This window comes from Bufo gargarizans, chromosome 8, assembly GCF_014858855.1.
Source record: "Bufo gargarizans isolate SCDJY-AF-19 chromosome 8, ASM1485885v1, whole genome shotgun sequence".
NCBI lineage: Eukaryota > Metazoa > Chordata > Amphibia > Anura > Bufonidae > Bufo > Bufo gargarizans.
The window spans coordinates 121,225,801-121,248,411 of NC_058087.1; the positions used below are offsets into that span (position 1 = coordinate 121,225,801).

Consider the following 22,611-nt stretch of genomic DNA (forward strand, 5'->3'; position numbering starts at 1 on the left):
CGCAGAAATAATAGGACAGGTTATATTTTTTGGACGGACTGGAACCATGGATCACGGATGTGGATGGCAAACGGTGCATTAGCCGAGTTTTCAACTGACCCATTGATAATCAATGGGTCCGCAGAAAATCACAGAGAACGGCGCAACGGACACTGAGTAAAACAATGGTCATGTGCATGAGGCCTAATACAGATAGTGATACCTCATAAAATAGTTATTAATATTCCCTCAGTGGGAAGAAATAGGGATCTATTTCGAAACGTGTCTGGGATCTACGGTTTATTCATAAAGAGTCCGAAACTTTAAGCATGGCCATGCACTGTTGAAAGACACCGATGAAAACACCTTCTTGAAAGTACGAATGAACATTTACAGGTGATCAAATTTAATAACGGCAATATTCGACTTCAGTGAAAAAAGGTTGAAGATTCATTGCAACTTCCAGCTTGTGATTTTTCAACTTGCGATTTCTTGAGCCTGTATTACATATTATACGAAAAAAATCGTATAAAAAAAAAAATCAGCAAGCAACTGTATCCTGCCATCTATACCTGAGGTAAGCGCCTTGACACGTGGGACGCCACAAGCAAGCGCATTACTAAACAGTGAGTACTCAACAAGTTTATTATAAGATTCATTGCTACGAACTATATCAAATAGGATTTACAAGTATACTGGGACTTACCCATCCAGCGGGACTTATCTGTATAGAGGGACTTTGATATCATTCAATTACCTGCGTTATTGTGGACTCTATTGATCAGATAGCGTATTCACAATCCGACTTAGGAATTTGTCCATCCTATTTTTATGTCTACATATGTTTTTATGTGTTAATTGTAATAAATTGCACTTTATCTGCTTTGTCTTTCACGTGAACCCATATGTTCGAGTGCCGGTCTATTTCTATATACAATATTCATTTACTTTGAAGGGGTGATTCAATATAGACCTTGGCACCTATCTGTGATTATAGAGGGTGAGACGTCCTACCACAAAATTTCATAAACCTCAATATGTATTACTCTGATTTTTCAGTTTACCGAAACACCCATATGTGGTTATTGATTGCTGTATGGGCACATGGCAGGGCTCATAAGGGAAGCCATATGGTTTTTGAAGAGCAAAATTTACTGGAATGGTCTTTGGGCGCCATGTCACATTTGAAGAGAACCTGAGGTACCCCTACAGTAGAACCCCCTAAAAAGTGACCTCATTTTGGAAACTATACCCCAAAAGGAATTTTTAAAAGGTGTAGAGAACACATAACCCATAGAATTCAGAAGCACTTGGCTGTGAAAATGAAAAAGTTTTTTCTTTTCACCAGGGATACCGGGTAAAAATTACCCCAACATTTGCTACTCATTTTCTCATTAATATAGCAACACCCCATTTGTGTTCATAAACTGCTTTTTATGATATGCTAGGGCTCAGAAGGGAAGGAGCTGCCGCTGGATTTTATAACATTGAATTTGCTGAAATGGTTTTTAATAGTTAGAACTTTTTTATAAATTTTTTTGTTGAGTGAGCTGTGTGAGGGCTAATTTTTTGCGGGACAAACTGTAGTTTTTACTGGCACCATTTTGGGGTACATTTGGCTTTCTGATAGCTTTTTATGTCAGTTTTTGTTTTTTTTGAAGGTGAGTTGACCCAAAAAATAGCTGTTTTGGCATACCGTATACTTCGCCTTATAAGACGCACCGGCCCATAAGACGCACCTAGGTTTTTGAGGAGGAAACTAAGAAAAAAATAATTTTGAACCAAAATGTGTGCTTTTGGTGGGTTTTGAACTAATGATGGTCTGTGGATGACACTATTATGGGGGATCTGTGGATGACGCACTGTTATGGGGTCTGTGGATGGCACTGTTATGGGGGCATCTGTGGATGACACTGTTATGGGGGCATCTGGGGTTGGCACTGTTATGGTGGCATCTGGGGATGGCATGACACTGCTATGGGTTGGATCTGTGGATGACACATAGCATCTTATGCTATGTGTCATCCACAGATCCCCCCCATAACAGTGTCCCTGTGTAGTGAATGACCCCCAATATAGGAGGTGGGGTTCGACATCTTGTTTTGTAATGGCAGCGAGCCTGGTGCAGTCACTGTATTTTACTACACTGGGCCCCACTCACTGTAGTAATCATATAGGCAATGTTAATTCATCTCCAATCCAGGCTGTAGTACGGTACTTACTACTACCATAGCAGGAAGGAGGCCGGGCGAGCGGGCGGGAGGTGGCAGCATAACTCACTAAGTCACGCGCCTGCTTCATTCATAAAGTGGGCGGAGCAGGCGCGTGACGTAATGAGTTACACTGCTGGCTCCTGCCCGCTCGCCCGGCCTCCTGCCTGCTATGGAAGTTAGTAGTAAGTACCGTAATACAGCCTGGATTGTAGATTAATTAGCATTGCCTATATGATTACTACAGTGAGCGGGGCCCGGTGTAGTAGAATACAGTTCCTGCGCTGGGCCCCGCTGCCATTACAAAACAAGATGCCGGCCCCCAGTTCTTCCTCCCTCCCGCTGATACACACGCCGGCCGCGCTGTGCAGCAGCGATGCATCAGTGTAAGATTGTAGCATTCTCCCCATAAGACGCAGTGCTATTTTTCCCCCATGCATTGGAAAAGCCTGATGCATACATTAAACAGACACATAGCTGGTATGCGTCAGAGTTGCCATCTTTTTGGTGGGTATAAAAATGTAGCAGATTTCTCTATCTAATCCAGGCGTATCCTGTAAAAATCAAAATATCTGTTGGGAGAGTTCACATCTCTGTTTCAAAGTCCATTCTTCTGATCCGTCAGACAAAGAAAACAAAAAAAATAATACATACAGGGTCCTATTAAAAAAAAAAAACGTTTCCTGTTGCATCAGTTATGCACAAGATCAGTTTTTTTTACAGGACTTTTTTTTTATCTAAAAAACGAATCTCAGACTGAAAATGTCTCAAACAGATGCCAACTGATGCAACAGGATTAGGGATGAGCGAACCCGAACTATATAGCTGCCACCAAGTACATTTAACCATCAATAGTGTTTTTTTTGGCTATATCCTACATCAGGGGCAAGCTGTCACCAAGTGCATTTAACCATCAATAGTGTGGTTATTTTTTGGCTATATCCTACATCAGGGGCAAGCTGTCACCAAGTGCATTTAACCATCAATAGTGTGGTTATTTTTTGGCTATATCCTACATCAGGGGCAAGCTGTCACCAAGTGCATTTAACCATCAATAGTGTGGTTATTTTTTGGCTATATCCTACATCAGGGGCAAGCTGTCACCAAGTGCATTTAACCATCAATAGTGTGGTTATTTTTTGGCTATATCCTACATCAGGGGCTTGGCTGTGCTTGCTATTTTATTGAGGGGTGAAATACAATTGCCAAAATAGCAGTACCCTAAATCTGGTGTTTCAGCTGTGGCCAGCCAATTGTAATACTGTCTGGTAAAGGATATATTTTTGTTCAGGGTTGAAATACAATTCCCAACTTAGCAATTTCCTAAATTAGTGGTTTCTGCTGTATTAGGGCTACTTTAAATCTATTCATTAAAAGGATATATTAGATTCAAGGTGCTGATCAGTTTTTTTACAGGACTTTTTTTATCTAAAAAACGAATCTCAGACTGAAAATGTCTCAAACAGATGCCAACTGATGCAACAGGATTAGGGATGAGCGAACCCGAACTATATAGCTGCCACCAAGTACATTTAGCCATCAATAGTGTTTTTTTTTTTTGGCTATATCCTACATCAGGGGCAAGCTGTCACCAAGTGCATTTAACCATCAATAGTGTGGTTATTTTTTGGCTATATCCTACATCAGGGGCAAGCTGTCACCAAGTGCATTTAACCATCAATAGTGTGGTTATTTTTTGGCTATATCCTACATCAGGGGCAAGCTGTCACCAAGTGCATTTAACCATCAATAGTGTGGTTATTTTTTGGCTATATCCTACATCAGGGGCTTGGCTGTGCTTGCTATTTTATTGAGGGGTGAAATACAATTGCCAAAATAGCAGTACCCTAAATCTGGTGTTTCAGCTGTGGCCAGCCAATTGTAATACTGTCTGCTGTCTGGTAAAGGATATATTTTTGTTCAGGGTTGAAATACAATTCCCAACTTAGCAATTTCCTAAATTAGTGGTTTCTGCTGTATTAGGGCTACTTTAAATCTATTCATTAAAAGGGTATATTAGATTCAAGGTGCTGATAGGGTCATTCTCAATAACTTCACACACACGCTACTGTGCATTTCCAAGTCTAATTCTGTCTGTAAACGTATACCTGTCACCCAGCGCCTAAATAATAGGCCTCAAATTTATATTCATCTAAATCTGTGGTTATTGCTGAGGCTGGTCAAGTTATTTTGGGTCCGTCAAAGCACACTTTTTGTTCTGGGTTGAAATACAATTCCCAACTTAGCAATTCTCTTAATTAGTGGTTTCTGCTGTATCAGACCTACTTTAAATCTATCCCTAAAAGGGTATGTTAGATTCAAGGTGCTGATAGGGTCATTCTCAATAACTTCACACACACGCTACTGTGCAATTCCAAGTCTAATTCTGTCTGTAAACCTATACCTGTCACCCAGCGCCTAAATAATAGGCCTCAAATTTATATTCAGCTAAATCTGTTGTTACTGCTGTGCCTTTATTAGTGTAATACGGTACCTAAATAGATAGCCAGATAGTGTTAGGTGTCTGTAAAAAAAGGCCTGAATTTGAATTCAATACATTGGGCCAAATAATATTTTTCTTATTGTGGTGAACGTGGTGGTGTTAGTGGACCCTCTGGTGCTGGGAGAGGACGTGGCCGTTCTGCCACAGCCACACGTTCTAGTGTACCAACTACCTCATGTCCCAGTAGCCGCCAGAATTTACAGCGATATTTGGTGGGGCCCAATGCCGTTCTAAGGATGGTAAGGCCTGAGCAGGTACAGGCATTAGTCAATTGGGTGGCCGACAGTGGATCCAGCACGTTCACATTATCTCCCACCCAGTCTTCTGCAGAAAGCGCACAGATGGCGCCTGAAAACCAAGCCCATCAGTCTGTCACATCACCCCCATGCATACCAGGGAAACTGTCTGAGCCTCAAGTTATGCAGCAGTCTCTTATGCTGTTTGAAGACTCTGCTGGCAGGGTTTCCCAAGGGCATCCACCTAGCCCTTCCCCAGCGGTGGAAGACATAGAATGCACTGACGCACAACCACTTATGTTTCCTGATGATGAGGACATGGGAATACCACCTCAGCACGTCTCTGATGATGACGAAACACAGGTGCCAACTGCTGCGTCTTTCTGCAGTGTGCAGACTGAACAGGAGGTCAGGGATCAAGACTGGGTGGAAGACGATGCAGGGGACGATGAGGTCCTAGACCCCACATGGAATGAAGGTCGTGCCACTGACTTTCACAGTTCGGAGGAAGAGGCAGTGGTGAGACCGAGCCAACAGCGTAGCAAAAGAGGGAGCAGTGGGCAAAAGCAGAACACCCGCCGCCAAGAGACTCCGCCTGCTACTGACCGCCGCCACCTGGGACCGAGCACCCCAAAGGCAGCTTCAAGGAGTTCCCTGGCATGGCACTTCTTCAAACAATGTGCTGACGACAAGACCCGAGTGGTTTGCACGCTGTGCCATCAGAGCCTGAAGCGAGGCATTAACATTCTGAACCTTAGCACAACCTGCATGACCAGGCACCTGCATGCAAAGCATAAACTGCAGTGGAGTAAACACCTTAAAAACAAGGAAGTCACTCAGGCTCCCCCTGCTACCTCTTCTGCTGCTGCCGCCTCGGGCCCCTTCTGCTGCTACCGCCTCGGCCTCTTCCTCCGCCTCTGGAGGAACGTAGGCACCTGACGCCCAGCAAACAGGGGATGTACCACCAACACCACCACCTCCGTCACCAAGCATCTCAACCATGTCACACGGCAGCGTTCAGCTTAAGATCTCACAAACATTTGAGAGAAAGCGTAAATTCCCACCTAGCCACCCTCGATCCCTGGCCCTGAATGCCAGCATTTCTAAACTACTGGCCTATGAAATGCTGACATTTAGGCTGGTGGACACAGAAGGCTCATGTCGCTTGCTGTCCCACAGTATGTTGTTCCCAGCCGGCACTACTTCTCCAAGACAGCCGTGCCTACCCTGCACAACCAAGTATCCGATAAAATCAAGTGTGCACTGCGCAACGCCATCTGTAGCAAGGTCCACCTAACCACAGATACGTGGACCAGTAAGCACGGCCAGGGACGCTATATCTCCCTAACTGCACACTGGGTAAATGTAGTGGCGGCTGGGCCCCAGGCGGAGAGCTGTTTGGCGCACGTCCTTCCGCCGCCAAGGATCGCAGGGCAACATTCTTTGCCTCCTGTTGCCTCCTCCTACTCGGCTTCCTCCTCCTCTTCTTCCACCTGCTCATCCAGTCAGCCACACACCTTCACCACCAACTTCAGCACAGCCCAGGGTAAACGTCAGCAGGCCATTCTGAAATTCATATGTTTGGGGGACAGGCCCCACACCGCACAGGAGTTGTGGCGGGGTATAGAACAACAGACCGAGGAGTGGTTGCTGCCAGTGAGCCTCAAGCCCGGCCTGGTGGTGTGTGATAATGGGCAAAATCTCGTTGTAGCTCTGGGACTAGCCGGTTTGACGCACATCCCTTGCTTGGCGCATGTGCTGAATTTGGTGGTGCAGAAGTTCATTCACAACTACCCCGACATGTCAAAGCTGCTGCATAAAGTGCGGGCCGTCTGTTCGCGCTTCCGGCGTTCTCATCCTGCCGCTGCTCGCCTGTCTGCGCTACAGCGTAACTTCGGCCTTCCCGCTCACCGCCTCATATGCGACGTGCCCACCAGGTGGAACTCCACCTTGCACATGCTGGACAGACTGTGCGAGCAGCAGCAGGCCATAGTGGAGTTTCAGCTGCAGCACGCACAGGTCATTCGCACTGCGGAACAGCACCACTTCACCACCAATGACTGGGCCTCCATGCGAGATCTCTGTGCCCTGTTGCGCTGTTTCGAGTACTCCACCAACATGGCCAGTGGCGATGACGCCGTTATCAGCGTTATAATACAACTTCTATGTCTCCTTGAGAAAACACTTAGGGCGATGATGGAAGAGGAGGTGGCCCAGGAGGAGGAGGAGGGGGAGGAGGAGGAGGAAGAGGGGTCATTTTTAGCACTTTCAGGCCAATCTCTTCGAAGTGACTCAGAGGGAGGTTTTTTGCAACAGCAGAGGCCAGGTACAAATGTGGCCAGCCAGGGCCCACTACTGGAGGACGAGGAGGACGAGGATGAGGAGGAGGTGGAGGAGGATAAGGATGAAGCATGGTCACAGCGGGGTGGCACCCAACGCAGCTCGGGCCCATCACTGGTGCGTGGCTGGGGGGAAACGCAGGACGATGACGATACGCCTCCCACAGAGGACAGCTTGTCCTTACCTCTGGGCAGCCTGGCACACATGAGCGACTACATGCTGCAGTGCCTGCGCAACGACAGCAGAGTTGCCCACATTTTAATGTGTGCGGACTACTGGGCTGCCACCCTGCTGGATCCACGCTACAAAGACAATGTGCCCACCTTACTTCCTGCACTGGAGCTTGATAAGAAGATGCGCGAGTACAAGCACACGTTGGTAGACGCGCTACTGAGAGCATTCCCAAATGTCACAGGGGAACAAGTGGAAGCCCAAGGCGAAGGCAGAGGAGGAGCAAGAGGTCTCCAAGGCAGCTGTGTCACGGCCAGCTCCTCTGAGGGCAGGGTTAGCATGGCAGAGATGTGGAAAAGTTTTGTCAACACGCCACAGCTAACTGCACCACCACCTGATACGCAACGTGTTAGCAGGAGGCAACATTTCACTAACATGGTGGAACAGTACGTGTGCACACCCCTCCACGTACTGACTGATGGTTCAGCCCCATTCAACTTCTGGGTCTCTAAATTGTCCACGTGGCCAGAGCTAGCCTTTTATGCCTTGGAGGTGCTGGCCTGCCCGGCGGCCAGCGTTTTGTCTGAACATGTATTCAGCAGGGTAGGGGGCGTCATTACAGACAAACGCAGCCGCCTGTCTACAGCCAATGTGGACAAGCTGACGTTCATAAAAATGTCCATCCCTTGTGCAGATTAGACATTAACTACCTCCGCTTAACCATATATTATTGTACTCCAGGGCACTTCCTCATTCAATCCTATTTTTATTTTAATTTTACCATTATATTGCGGGGCAACCCAAAGTTGAATGAATCTCTCCTCTGTCTGGATGCCGGGGCCTAAATATATGACAATGGACTGTTCCAATGTTGGGTGACGTGAAGCCTGATTCTCTGCTATGACATAAAGACTGATTCTCTGCTGACATGAATCCAGATTCTCTGTTATGGGACCTCTCTCCTCTGCCTGGGCCTAAATATCTGACAATGGACTGTTCCAGTGGTGGGTGACGTGAAGCATGATTCTCTGCTATGACATGAAGACTGATTCTCTGCTGACATGAAGCGAGATTCTCTGTTATTGGACCTCTCTCCTCTGCCTGGGTGCCGGGGCCTAAATATATGACAATGGACTGTTCCAGTGGTGGGTGACGTGAAGCCAGATTCTCTGCTATGGGACCTCTCTCCAATTGATATCGGTTAATTTTTATTTATTTTATTTTTATTTTTATTCATTTCCCTATCCACATTTGTTTGCAGGGGATTTACCTACATGTTGCTGCCTTTTGCAGCCCTCTAGCACTTTCCTGGGCTGTTTTACAGCCTTTTTAGTGCCGAAAAGTTCGGGTCCCCATTGACTTCAATGGGGTTCGGGTTCGGGACGAAGTTCGGGTCGGGTTCGGATCCCGAACCCGAACATTTCCGGGAAGTTCGGCCGAACTTCTCGAACCCGAACATCCAGGTGTTCGCTCAACTCTAAACAGGATAAAAATTTTTTACAGGATCTTGTTTCGTTTTTTTCCTGTTCTGATGGATCAAGCAAAATGAAACAGTTATGTGAACTCCTCCTTACATACAATAATATGATAGATGCTACTGATTTAAAGCATAAATGTTTACCAGAAGCCGAAACACAATGTAAAAGAACCTTTACTTAAAGAGGACATGTCACCCAAAAATGCAGTGCAATCTGAAAGCACCATGCACTTCATTAAAACTTGTAATTTTTACATTTACATCTGCAGCCCTGTAAAGTACAGGAGAAAGGTGTTACCAGTGACTGACAGCTATCTCTAATGCACATAATGTTGTCAATCACTGATAACGCCTCCTCCCTGTACCAATGCTGTTCACAGGAGGCAGAAAAAGCAGAGATATAAATGTAGAATTTATTGTTTTTTACTGAATCTTTTCCCACAAATATATGCATGAACCCCCTCGGCTTCTCATGCTCTTTAACATGGTGCTTTCAGATTGCATTATATGTTTGGGTGTCAGGTCCTCTTTAACCCCTTAAGGACTCGGCCCTATTTCACCTTACGGACTTGGCCATTTTTTTAAAATCTGACCAGTGTCACTTTAAGTGCTAATAACTTTAAAACGCTTTGACTTATCCAGGCTACTCGTCATATATTGTACTTCATAACACTGGTGAAATGAAGTAAAAAAGAAAAAAAAATTTTTATAAAGAAATACCAAATTTACCAAAAATTTCAAAAAAATAGCAAATTTCCAAGTTTCAATTTCTCTACTTCTATAATGCGTAGTAATACCTCCAAAAATAGTTATTACTTTACATTCCCCATATGTCTACTTCATGTTTGGATCATTTTGGGAATGATATTTTATTATTTGGGGATGTTACAAGGCTTAGGCTACTTTCACACTTGCGTTCGGAGCAGATCCGTCTGGAGTCTGCACAGACGGATCCGCTCCTATAATGCAGACGATGGGATCCGTTCAGAACGGATCCGTCTGCATTATATTTCAGAAAAAATTCTAAGTGTGAAAGTTAGTCAGACGGATCCGTCCAGACTTTACATTCAAAGTCAATGGGGGACGGATCCGTTTGAAATTGAGCCATATTGTGTCAACTTCAAACGGATCCGTCCCCATTGACTTACATTGTAAGTTTGGATGGATCCGTTTGGCTCTGCACGGCCTGGTGGACACCCGAACACTGCAAGCAGTGTTCGGGTGTCCGCCTGCTGAGCGTAGCGGAGGCCAAACGGTGCCAGACTGAGGCATTCTGAGCGGATCCGCATCCACTCAGAACGCCTTCAAATGGAACTCACAAGCGAACGCTAGTGTGAAAGTAGCCTTAGAAGTTTAGAAGCAAATCTTTAAATGTTTCAGAAATTATACAATTTTTAGGGACCAGTTCAGGTCTGAAGTCACTTTGTGAGGCTTTCATAATAGAAACCACCCAAAAATGACCTTATTCTATAAACTACACCCCTCAGGGTATTCAAAACTGATTTTACAAACTTTTTTAACCCTTTAGGTGTTCCACAAGAATTAATGGAAAATAGAGATACAATTTCAAAATTTTACTTTTTTCCAGTTACAAAGCAAGGATTAACAGCCAAACCAAGCTCAATATTTATGGCCCTGATTCTGTAGTTTACAGAAACACCCCATATGTGGCCGTAAACTACTGTACGGGCACACGGCAGGGCGCAGAAGGAAAGGAATGCCATACGTTTTTTGGAAGGCAGTTTTTGCTGGACTGTTTTTTTTTTTACACCATGTCCCATTTGAAGCCCCCCTGATGCACCCCTAGAGTAGAAACTCCATAAAAGTGACCCCATCTAAGAAACGACACCCCTCAAGGTATTCAAAACAGATTTTATAAACGTTGCTAACTCTTTAGGTGTTCCACAAGAGTTATTGGCAAATGGAGATGAAATTTCAGAATTAAAATGTTTGGGCAAATTTTCAATTTTTATCCATTTTTTCCCAGTAACAAAGCAAGGTTTAACAGCCAAACAAAACTCAATATTTATGGCCCTGATTCTGTAGTTTACAGAAGCACCCCATATGTGGTCGTAAACAGCTGTACGGGCACACGGCAGGGTGCAGAAGGAAAGGAATGCCATAGGGTTTTTGGTAGGCAGATTTTGCTGGACTGTTTTTTTCTTACACCATGTCCCATTTGAAGCTCCCCTGATGCACCCTTGATTAGAAAACAAATAAGTCACCCTATTTTAGAAACTACAGGATAGGGTGGCAGTACTGTTGGTACTAGTTTAGGGTACATATGATTTTTGGTTGCTCTATACACTTTTTGTGAGGCAAGATAACAAGAAATAGCTGTTTTGGCACCGTTTTTATTTTTTGTTATTTACAACATTCAACTGACAGGTTAGATATTTAGATATTTTTATAGACCAGGTTCTCACGGATGCGGCGATACCTAATATGTATACTTTTTTTTATTTATGTACGTTTCACACAATGATTTCTTTTTTGAAGCAAAAAAAAATCATGTTTTAGTGTTTCCATAATTTTTTTCAGTTTTTGGGCGATTACCTTGGGTAGGGTATGATTTTTGCGGGATTAGATGATGGTTTAATTGGCACTATTTTAGGGTGCGTGTGACTTTTTGATCGCTTGCTATTACACTTTTTGTGATGTAAGGTGACAAAAAATGGTTTATTTAGTTTTTATAAAGAATATTTTACGGTGTTCATCTGAGGGGTTAGGTCATGTGATATTTTTATAGAATCGGTCGATACGGACGCGGAGATACCTAATATGTATACTTCTTTTTATTTATGTAAGTTTTACACAATAATATCATTTTTGAAAAAAAAAATGATGTTTTAGTGTCTCCATATTCTGAGAGCCATAGTTTTTTCAGTTTTTGGGCAATTATCTTAGGTAGGGTCTTATTTTTTTTGCGCGATGAGATGACAGTTTGATTGCCACTATTTTGGTGTGCATATGACTTTTTCATCGATTGCTATTAAATTTTTTGTGATGTAAGGTGACAAAAAATGGTTTATTTAGCACAGTTTTTATTTTCTATTTTTTACGGTGTTCATCTGAGGGGTTAGGTCATGTGATATTTTATAGAGCTGGTTGATACGAATGTGGCGATACCAAATATGTATACTTTTTTTATTTATGTAAGTTTTACACAATAACAGTTTTTTTAAAACAAAAAAAATTATGTTTTAGTGTCTCCATATTCTGAGCCATAATTTTTATATTTTTTGGGTGATTGTCTCAGGTAGGGGCTAATTTTTTGCGGGATGAGGTGACGGTTAGATTGGTACTATTTTGGTGGGCAAATGCCTTTTTCATCGCTTACTGTTGAACTTTTTGTGATGCAAGGTAAAAAAATAATTGTTTATTTAGCACAGTTTTTATTTTTATTTTTTACAGTGTTCATTTGAGGGGTTAGGTCATGTTTATAGAGCCGGCGATGTAATATGTATACTTTTTTTCCCCCCTATTTTTTACCAATTATTTTTAACTTTATTTGGGGAAAATGACGTCTTTGTTTATTTTTACTTGAAACGTAATTTTAAATTACCTGTATTTTTCACTTTATTTTTTGTCCCACTTTGGGACTTGAACTTTTGGGGGTCTAATCCTTTACAATGCATTCCAATACTTCAGTATTGGAATGCATTGGCTGTATGAGTAAGGCCCCATGCACACGGCCGTGTTTCACAGCCGTGTGCGGGCCGTGGAACCACGGCCTGGATCCCTCCTGAGAGCAGGAGCGCACGGTGTCACTGGTTGCTATGACGCCGTGCGCTCCCTGCTGCCGGCACAGTACAGTAATACACTGGTATAGATCATACCAGTGTATTACTGTATTGCGGCGGCAGCAGGGAGCGCACGGCGTCATAGCAACCAGTGACGCCGTGCGCTCCTGCTCTCAGGAGGGATCCAGGCCGCGGTTCCACGGCCCGCACACGGCTGTGAAACAAGGCCATGTGCATGGGGCCTTATACTGTGTGTATTACTCATACAGCTTCCGGCCTGTGAGATCCAGGGGGCTGGATCTCACAGGCTCTTCACCAAAAGGCAGCACGATGCCTCTGGAAAGCATCGCGCTGCTTTCCATGCCATCGGGTCCCCCCACAGATTACCTACAAATGCTATAGAGCAGGGTTCATCAACCTCCGGCACTCCAGGTGTTGTAAAACTACATCTCACATCATGCACACTTGCATGGCTGTTCTCTGGACTCTTACAGAAGTGAAATTAGCATGCTGGGAGTTGTAGTTTCACTTCAGCTGTAGTGGCGAAGGTTACTGGTCCATGCTATAGAGAAAGTTTTTTCAGGCTTAATTGTCCTCTGAATTAATTGTACATAACAAAAGTTCTGATTATGACTGTCTTGTTTTCCACTGTGGCTGTGTATTAGGTCCCATTCACACAACCGTATGTTTAGTCTGCTTTCAAGGTCCATTTTTGGGGGATTGCATACTAGCCCATTGCTGTCCACATCCGTATGTCGGTTTTGCAGTCTTTGTTCCATTTTGCGGACAAGAATAGGCATTGTTACAATGGGTCCTCAAAAAAAGGATGCAACATGGATGTAATCTGTATTTTTTGTGGATCACGTTTCGCGGACTGCAAAATACATATGGTTGTGTGAATGCACCATTTTCAAAAATTTTTCATTTTAGCACTTGATAAAACAATTAATTTGCAGTGATTTATTTATCAATTTGGACTTCTAAACCATCAATTATACAAGACTACAAATAGAAGGGTCACCAAAAACAGGGATTACTTACCAGATGCTGCTCCTTCTCTTACTTGCAAAGTCTCTACTTCTAAATCAGTAAAATGCTTAATGCAAAACCTACTGTCAATCTGGTACAACAGTGCAGGGCACAGATAAGCAAACTGGTCAGGAGAAATTGGAGAGTTGACATATAGCCCATAGTAACTGAGGAGCTGAGTAACATTTAAACACTGGAAGGGAAAAAAGAGAATAAAAAATTATAACCAATATGGTGACCTTTGACATGCACTGGTCAGTGTTCCCTCTAAGACTTGGCAGCTGCTGAGCGGGGTCGCCTCAGAGCTGGGCACAGCATCATCCAAGTATAATCCCTACACCATGCTGTACAGAATACATTCTAATCCCTGCACCATGCTGTATAATATACAATATAATCCCTACACCATGCTGTACAGAATGCATTCTAATCCCTGCACCATGCTGTATAATATACAATTTAATCCATACACCATGCTGTACCGTATACATTATAATCCCTGCACCTTGCTGTATAATGTACATTATAATCCCTGCACCATGCCGTACAATATACATTATAATCCATACATCATGCCAAACAGTATACATTATAATCCATACACCATACCATACAATATATAGCATAACCCAACAGTGTAGGTGTTATACTGTATATTGTACAGCATGGTTAATGAACTACATTGAGGAACATAAGTATTTGAACACCCTGCGATTCTCCCACTTAGAAATCATGGAGGGGACTGAAATTCACATTATAGGTGCATTCCCACTCTGAGAGACAGAACTAAACTTTTTTTTTTTTTTAGGAAATCACATTGTATGATTTTTTAAGAATTTATTTGTCTTGCACTGCTGAACATAAGTATTTGAACACCTGAGAAACAGCAAGAGTTATGGCTCTAAAAGACCTGTTACTGTGCCTTTAAAAAGTCCACCTCTACTCCACTCATTAATCTAACTTAGGCTACTTTCACACTTGTGTTCGGAGCGGATCCGTGTGGTGTCTGCACAGACGGATCCGCTCCTATAATGCAGACGATGGGATCTGTTCAGAACGGATCTGTCTGCATTATATTTCAGAAAAAATTCTAAGTGTGAAAGTTAGTCAGACGGATCCGTCCAGACTTTACATTGAAAGTCAATGGGGGACGGATCCGTTTGAAATTGAGCCATATTGTGTCAACTTCAAACGGATCCGTCCCCATTGACTTACATTGTAAGTCTGGACGGATCCGTTTGGCTCTGCGCGGCCAGGCGGACACCCGAACGCTGCAAGCAGCGTTCGGGTGTCCGCCTGCTGACCGGAGCAGAGGCAAAACGGTGCCAGACTGATGCATTCTGAGCGAATCCGCATCCACTCAGAATGCATTGGGGCAGTATGGATGCGTTCGGGGCCACTTGTGAGAGCCTTTAAACCGAACGCTAGTGTGAAAGTAGCCTTAGTAGAACCTGTCTGAGCTCTTTAAAGACACCTGTCCACCCCACAGTCAGTCAGATGCCAACTAATACCATGGGCAAGACCAAAGAGCTGTCAAAAGACACCAGAGACAACATTTTGGACCTCCACAAGGCTGGAAAGGGCTACGGGGCAATTGCCAAGCAGCTTGGTGAAAATAGATCAACTGTTGGAGCAATTGTTAGAAAATGGAAGAGGCTAAAGGCGACTGTCAGTCTCCCTCGGACTGGGGCTCCATGCAAGATCTCACCTTCTGGGGTATCACTGATGATAAGAAAGGTGAGGAATCAGCCCCGACTACAAGGGAGGAGCTGGTCAATGACATGAAGAGAGCTGGGACCACAGTTTCAAAGGTCACTGTCGGTAGAACACTACGCAGCCATGGTTTCAAATCATGCATTGCACGGAACGTTCTCCTGCTCAAGTCATCACATGTCTGAAGTTTGCCAATGACCATCTGTATGATCCAGAGGAGGCATGGGAGAAAGTCATATGGTCAGATGAGACCAAAGTAGATCTTTTTGGTCTAAACTTCACTAGACCTAAATCCAATAGAACATCTTTGGATGGAGCTGAAACTCTGTGTTGCTCAATGACAGCCCCGAAACCTGACAGATCTAGAGGAGATCTGTGTGGAGATGTGGCCCAAATTCACTGTTGCAGTGTGTGTACAAACCTGGTCAAGAACTACAGGAAACATTTGACCTTTGTAATTGCAAACAAAGGCTTCTGTACCAAATATTTACACTGATTTTCTCAGGTGTTCAAATACAGTGGATATAAAAAGTCTACACACCCGTGTTAAAATGTCAGGTTTCTGTGATGTAAAAAAAATGAGACAAAGTTATAATTTAAGAACTTTTTCCATATTTAATGTGACCTACAAACTGTACAACGCAATTAAAAAATTAACTGAAATCTTTTAGGTAGATTTTAGGTAGAGGGAAAAAAATATAAAAATAAAATAATATGGTTGCATAAGTGTGCAGACCCTTAAACTAATACTTTGTTGAAGCACTTTTTGATTTTATTACAGCACTCAGTCTTTTTGGGTATGAGTCTATTAGCATGGCACATTTTGACTCAGCAGGGTTTGCCCACTCTTCTTTGCAAAAACACTCCAAATCTGTCAGATTGCAAGGGCATATCCTGTCCACAGCCCTCTTCAGATCACCCCACAGATTTTCAATCAGATTCAGGTCTGGGCTCTGGCTGGGCCATTCCAAAATTTTAATCTTCTTCTGGTGAAGCCATTCCTTTATTGATTTGGATGTATGCTTTGGGTTGTTGTCATGCTGAATGATGAAGTTCCTCTTCATGTTCAGCTTTCTAGTAGAACCCTGAAGATTTTGTGTCAGTATTGACTGGTATTTGGAACTGTTCATAATTCCCTCTAGCTTTAAGGCCCTAGTTCCAGCCGAAGAAAAACAGCCCCAAAGCATGATACTGCCACCACCATGCTTCACTGTGGGTATTGTGTTCTTTTGGTGACGTGCAGTTTTGTTTTTGGGCCATACATATCTTTTGGAATTATGACCAAAAAGTTCAACCTTGGTTTCATCAGACCATAACACCTTTTCCCACATGCTTTTGGGAGACTTCAGATGTGTTTTTGCAAAATGTAGCCTGGCTTGGATGTTTTTCTTCGTAAGAAAAGGCTTTTGTCTTGCCACTCTACCCCAAAGACCTGACATATGAAGAATAATGGAGATTGTTGTCACATGTACCACACAGCCAGTACTTGCCAGATATTCCTGCAGCTCCTTTAATGTTGCTGTAAGCCTCATGGTAGCCTCCCAGACCAGTTTTCTTCTCATCTTTTCATACATTTTGGAGGGACATCCAGTTTTTAGTAATGTCACTGTTGTGCCATATTTTCTCCATTTGATTATGACTGTCTTCACTGTGTTCCATTGTATATCTAATGCCTTGGAAATTCTTTTGTACCCTTCTCCTGACTGATATCTTTTAACAATGAGATCCCTCTGATGCTTTGGAAGCTCTCTGTGGACCATGGCTTGTGCTGTGGGATGCAACTAAGAAAATTTCAGGAAAGGCCAACTAGAGCAGCTGAACTTTATTTGGGGTTAATCAGAGGCACTTTAAATGATGGCAGGTGTATGCTTACTCCTATTTAACACGATTTAAAAAAATGTGATTGCTTAATTCTGAACACAGCTACATCCCCAGTTATAAGAGGGCGTGCACATGTTTTCTTCCCTCCCCTCCACCTAAAAGATTTCAGTTTGTTCTTCAAAGATTTCAGTTTGTTTTTCAATTGAGTGGTACAGTTTATAGTTCACATTAAAGGTGGAAAACCTTATTTTGAAGACTCTGGCAATCATTGGCCCAAAAGCAATTTAAGCAGGGAGGAATCATGACTTCAGATGGAAAAAATTATAAATATTCGAAAAACTTATATTATATAGTGCTATATATTTGTTTTTGACTCACGCCTGTATTGATCGCGCAATATTCATATATTACATGATAATTACCTTGCCGATTTCTTTGTAAAAAAAAAAAAGTAGAATATAACGAATATTTGAATTTGCGAATATTCGACCAATATTCTACAAAATATATGCGAAATATCGCGAATTCGAATATTGCCCCGGCCGCTCATCACTAATTGTTAGAAAGTTTAAATTCTATAAACAAGCCTATGGAAAATATCAGAAAAATAATATCACACCTACTGAATGCTGCTTATTACTGTATATGCAATGACAGCAGATGACCCCTATGCAAGGTCCGTTGATCCAAATTAGCTTTTCATAAAGCAATCCTTATATCTTTCCAAAAATCAATTGCTAATTGTGAACTATGAAATTTTGTATCTGTATAGCTGCGCTTAAAGCATGGTATGTCCTGCACCACAGAGTTCTTTAATAGTGGAACCATCCTTTCATCTATTCCCTTTAGGTCTGTTATAAAAAAGTGTATCTCAAATATTTTTTTCTGTTTAAAATTCCTTTTTGCAGACCCCCACCAATCCCTCAGGCAGCTACACCAACGCAATATTTAGGGTACTAAAATTCTGCCTTTCTTTTCACTGTGGTCTAATGTAAATAACATAGCAGTGGTCTCACTTATGACTGGTCAGTAAGCCAGGAGGACTCATAGGTACTCTCACCACACACTGACTATTTCCTTAATGATTGGGCAGAGCTCCTGAAACATCTTAAAGAGAATTGCTCAGTCATACGATTGCAGGGATGTTAACATTAAACTATTAATTGATATAGACCACCAAGGAACTTTGAATTAATCCCCTCACTGGTTTGACCACCAGATATACTTACACCTCAAAAACCACAATAGATTAACTCAAAAAGTGCAAACTAAGGGTTTTACCAAAAGAACAGTTCATGAAAATCAGCCCAGGAATCTCACAGAACTGGAAGATTTATGTAAGGAATAATGGATGAAAATTCCTCAAACAAGAACTAAAAGACTCTTGGCTGGCTACAAGTGTTTATAAGCTGTGATACTTGCCAAAGCGGGTGCTACTAGGTACTAACCAAGCAGGATGGCCAAGTATTTCTTTGGGCCCTTTTCTTTTTTTTGTTATTTAAAAAAATATAAAAGATGAAAGTAAAAAAAATGTTTGCTTAAAATACAAAGGGATTGTGTTATCTTTAGCTTTATGCCTTTTGGAGATCATTTCCTCTTCAACTTAATTTTTCCCAGTAACAGTAACTTTGACCAGAGGTGCCTAAACTTTTGCATGCCACTATGCTTTCATTGACTACGACCATCAGGTATACAGACATACACCTTTTCAGTGCCCTAAAACTCCAGGTACAGATGTAGCAGGGTTAACACACATGCTTTATGAGACATGTTATCGAAACTAAATGCAACTAAATGCATTAAGCAATTGCTTTTGAATAGCTTTTGTTTCAAGATAACGCGATGAGTTCAGAAATTTGAGTTGAGTGTGTGTGTTACCCCTGCTACATCTGTATACTGACATTAACCCCGCCATTGTCTGGACCACCAGGAATCCTTTATTAACCTTTCACTGCTGTCACCAGAGGTCCAGTAATTACCCTTCACTGTCTTGACCACAAGATATACTGACATTTAACCTTTCACAGCCCTAGACCAGCAGGTATGCTGACAGTAACTCTTTCACTGCCTAGACCCACTAAGGATTATATTAACCCCCTCAGTGTTCTAGATCACCAGCAGGCATACAGACATTAACCCCTTTACTGCTGAGGGATACAGAAGCTTAGAAGGAAAATTGCTGCCATGTTATGACTGGCTGTGAAGTGAAGTTGCTCAGGGTGGAAAGGTAGACGGTAGATAAGGGTAGAAAGGTAGACAAGCTGCATAACTCAATGTCCACAATTCTCCCACAGTGCCATCAGTTCTGTAAATTAAGTTTTAATCGAACTGAGTTTCTATTTCTATTTTTATAAATTATGGGTAGTGTCAATGTAGAAATGCAAAGAAATGCAGCCTCCTCTTACCTCATCATGTTCATGCACTTCATTGTCATGTTCACTGTGCATTTTCTGAAAGTCTGCATGGATTTTTATAGTTGGCTGATCATTAGGAGCTTCTCTTTTATAAGTGTTTCTATGAAGATGTACAGGCCCCTGTCTGTGTTCCTTGAATTCAAGATTATCATCATCCACATTCCTGGGAACAAGAGATGCAGCAGAGGTATGGTCAGGCTTCAAACTGTGCTTGTTTTCACCTTGACCAAAATCAAACTGTGAGTCTACAGTGACTTTGTTGTTTTTTTTCCCTTTACGTCTCTTCATATGCTTGTAAAGATTTTTTGCTTGTTCCTGTGTTGTATTTGTACTGGTCAATGGTTCATTTGTTTGCCCTTCAAGTGACACATGGCTAACTACGGCATTGTGATTTTGGTGGCTATTGTTATGGTAATGGTATGTACTATTATGAACTTGATGCAAGGGATTTTTATGGGTGCTTTTATACTCCATGGGCGCTGATGAATTTTTTTGGTTACACTTGTTAAACTCTTTTTTTGGAACAATTTTTTCATTTGTAAAGGGAGGAGATTCTATATGATCATGTACATGTAAATGCTTTTCTTTCGGAACTTCTAGAACATCCAGATGTGAAACAGGATCATGGCCAATTATCTCATGGCCTATTTCAACTACTTTAACCTCACCAAGACCCAAACTGGATAAAAGCCTTTCCAGTCCGTAACAAGACAATCTTCCATTCTCTCCATAGCGATGAAATAATTTTTGGATATAATATTTTTGCTCATGCTCAGCTTCAGGAAATGAAGATTTGCTTAATGGCAGCTCTGAAATTCCATTTTGCAGATATGGCTCTTCTGAGATCCCGTTATCATTGTGATTGTTAACTTGGCTTTCCCCTGATGTGTGGTCATGTACATAGCCATTGCAATGTTTACCATTATTAACAATAAAAGTAAACAGACATATAATGCTAAATTTTGTGTGCTTGGACACCTTCATTCCTACTTCACCTAGAGAAAACACACACAAAAAGAGGAAAATACATTAGAATGCAGTCTGTAAAATGCCCAAGTTTATACTTTGCTGTTTTCAGTTGTACCACAATTAGTGCTGAGCAAAACGAAGTTAACAAAGTGGACTTCAATACAAATTTCAGGAAAAGTTAGATTTGCAGCGAAGCCGAATTTCCTCGTGCTTTTGGTAACAAATTGATTTTCCCTGAAATGGCAGTAAGAAAAAAAAACAAAAAAAAAAAAACATACTTACCTCATCCATATGAGCGTGAAGAGGCCGTCGTGGCCATATTTATTGAAGATCCCATACGAAATCTTGCGCTGTGTATGATGTCACCACACCGGCTGACGTCATGACCTCATAACAAGATGACCGTGGCGGCCTCTTCTGGCTCAAATGAATGAGGTAAGTACAATTTAGTTGTAATTTTTTTAATGAGCAACCCCTAAAAAGCTGTAATAACGATCTCACATGCCGCAATCAGCGATGAACGTGGCATCTGTTCAATGACAGGGGCGGCATGATCGCCGTTCCCGGTCATTGCACCTGCTACTTACAAAAACATGTGCTTTGTGACGAAGTAATTAGTCATATAGCAAATTTTTTTTTTACTTCTTTACTTCCTGCCCTGACACTCAAATAGGTCACTAGACCTGAGGCTTATGACAGAATTGAACAGTGCAGGTGGTTGCGATGTGATAACATAATTGCAACTGCCTTTTCTCAGGCAACGCAGTGATGTCATTATACGCAACTGTGCCAAGATGCAGGAGGCATGTTAACTTCAACGGGACCACCTGAATCCAGAAGTCAGCAACTCAGATCATAAGAGGCCTTTGGTATTGTTGTATTGTTTTTTTTCTAAATTACATTGGTGTTAGAAAGTACTCTAGGGACTGTGTGCGTTTGTATGTGTATGTGTGTGTGTGTGTGGGGCCATTATAACTGCAAGGGGATCTATAAGAGTTGGGGGCATAATACCGACTGGGAGGAATTTGATACTTTACGAAAATTACAGGCTAACATCACCTTTGTCATCAAAGAAGCAGACATGGGTGGAAACGTGGTCCTATGGAACACAGAACTATATACACAGGAAGCGAATCGTCAACTTAAGAATAGAACTTTCTACACACCCCTACCTTCTGACCCCACCATGGTTTTTAAAAAGAAATTGGATCGTTTATTGAAGTCAGCCTGGGAGATGTTCATCATTGCCAAGAAGGAGCATCAATTCCTGGAGGTGAGTCAACCAATCATCCCCACATTTGATATGCTCCCAAAAGTCCATAAGGACCTCCACAACCCCCCAGGGCGACCAATTGTGGCCGGTATTGGTGGTTTGTGTGAACAGGCTTTAACCTATGTTGACTTTTTTCTCCAACCCAAGGTCCTAGGGCTACCATCCTATGTACAGGACTCGGAGCGTGTGTCAATTACATCCGACGTATTATTAGTGACCTGCGACGTTGAGTCTTTGTACACGAATATTGCGCATAAGGACGGTATTGGGCCACCACTCATTTCTTGGAGAGGTCAGTTTCTGGGGAACCAGCCCACCACACTTTCCTGGTGAGCCTCCTGCATTTTATTTTACATCATAACTATTTTGTTTTTGATCGTAATTTTTACAGGCAGGAGTCGTGAACGGCGATGGGGGCACGCTGTGTGCTCTCCTACACTAACCTTTTTTTGGGTTGGTGGGAGGAGACCCACGTGTACCCATCTGCGTTCTTTTGTGATTGTGTGGTGGGTTAATTCCGTGATATTGACGATGTTCTGTTCCTTTGGCAGGGCTCCAAGGAGACCTGTGCATAATTCATTGACACACTAAATGAAAATGACTTGAACATCCATCTAACATATACCATATCGGATGATACAGTGGATTTCTTGGATCTGAGATTACGCAAGGATCTTGTTTCTTTTTAGATACACATGTTTTTTGCCTCTGTACGTGATCTTCTGGCTCTCCG

General features: G+C 42.4%; 1 protein-coding gene across 1 annotated transcript in view; it reads right to left on the reverse strand.

Annotated features, from left to right (window-relative positions):
- Positions 1-22,611, reverse strand: part of SLC39A10 (solute carrier family 39 member 10) — a 319,796-nt gene that overhangs the window by 202,834 nt on the left and 94,351 nt on the right. The window contains exons 2-3 of the mRNA XM_044304420.1: positions 19,628-20,631; positions 13,701-13,881 (exon numbers count right to left, since the gene is read on the reverse strand). Of these exons, the coding sequence (XP_044160355.1) occupies positions 13,701-13,881; positions 19,628-20,620 (1,174 nt within the window). The 5' untranslated portion in view covers positions 20,621-20,631. The remainder of the gene's footprint in view (positions 1-13,700; positions 13,882-19,627; positions 20,632-22,611) is intronic.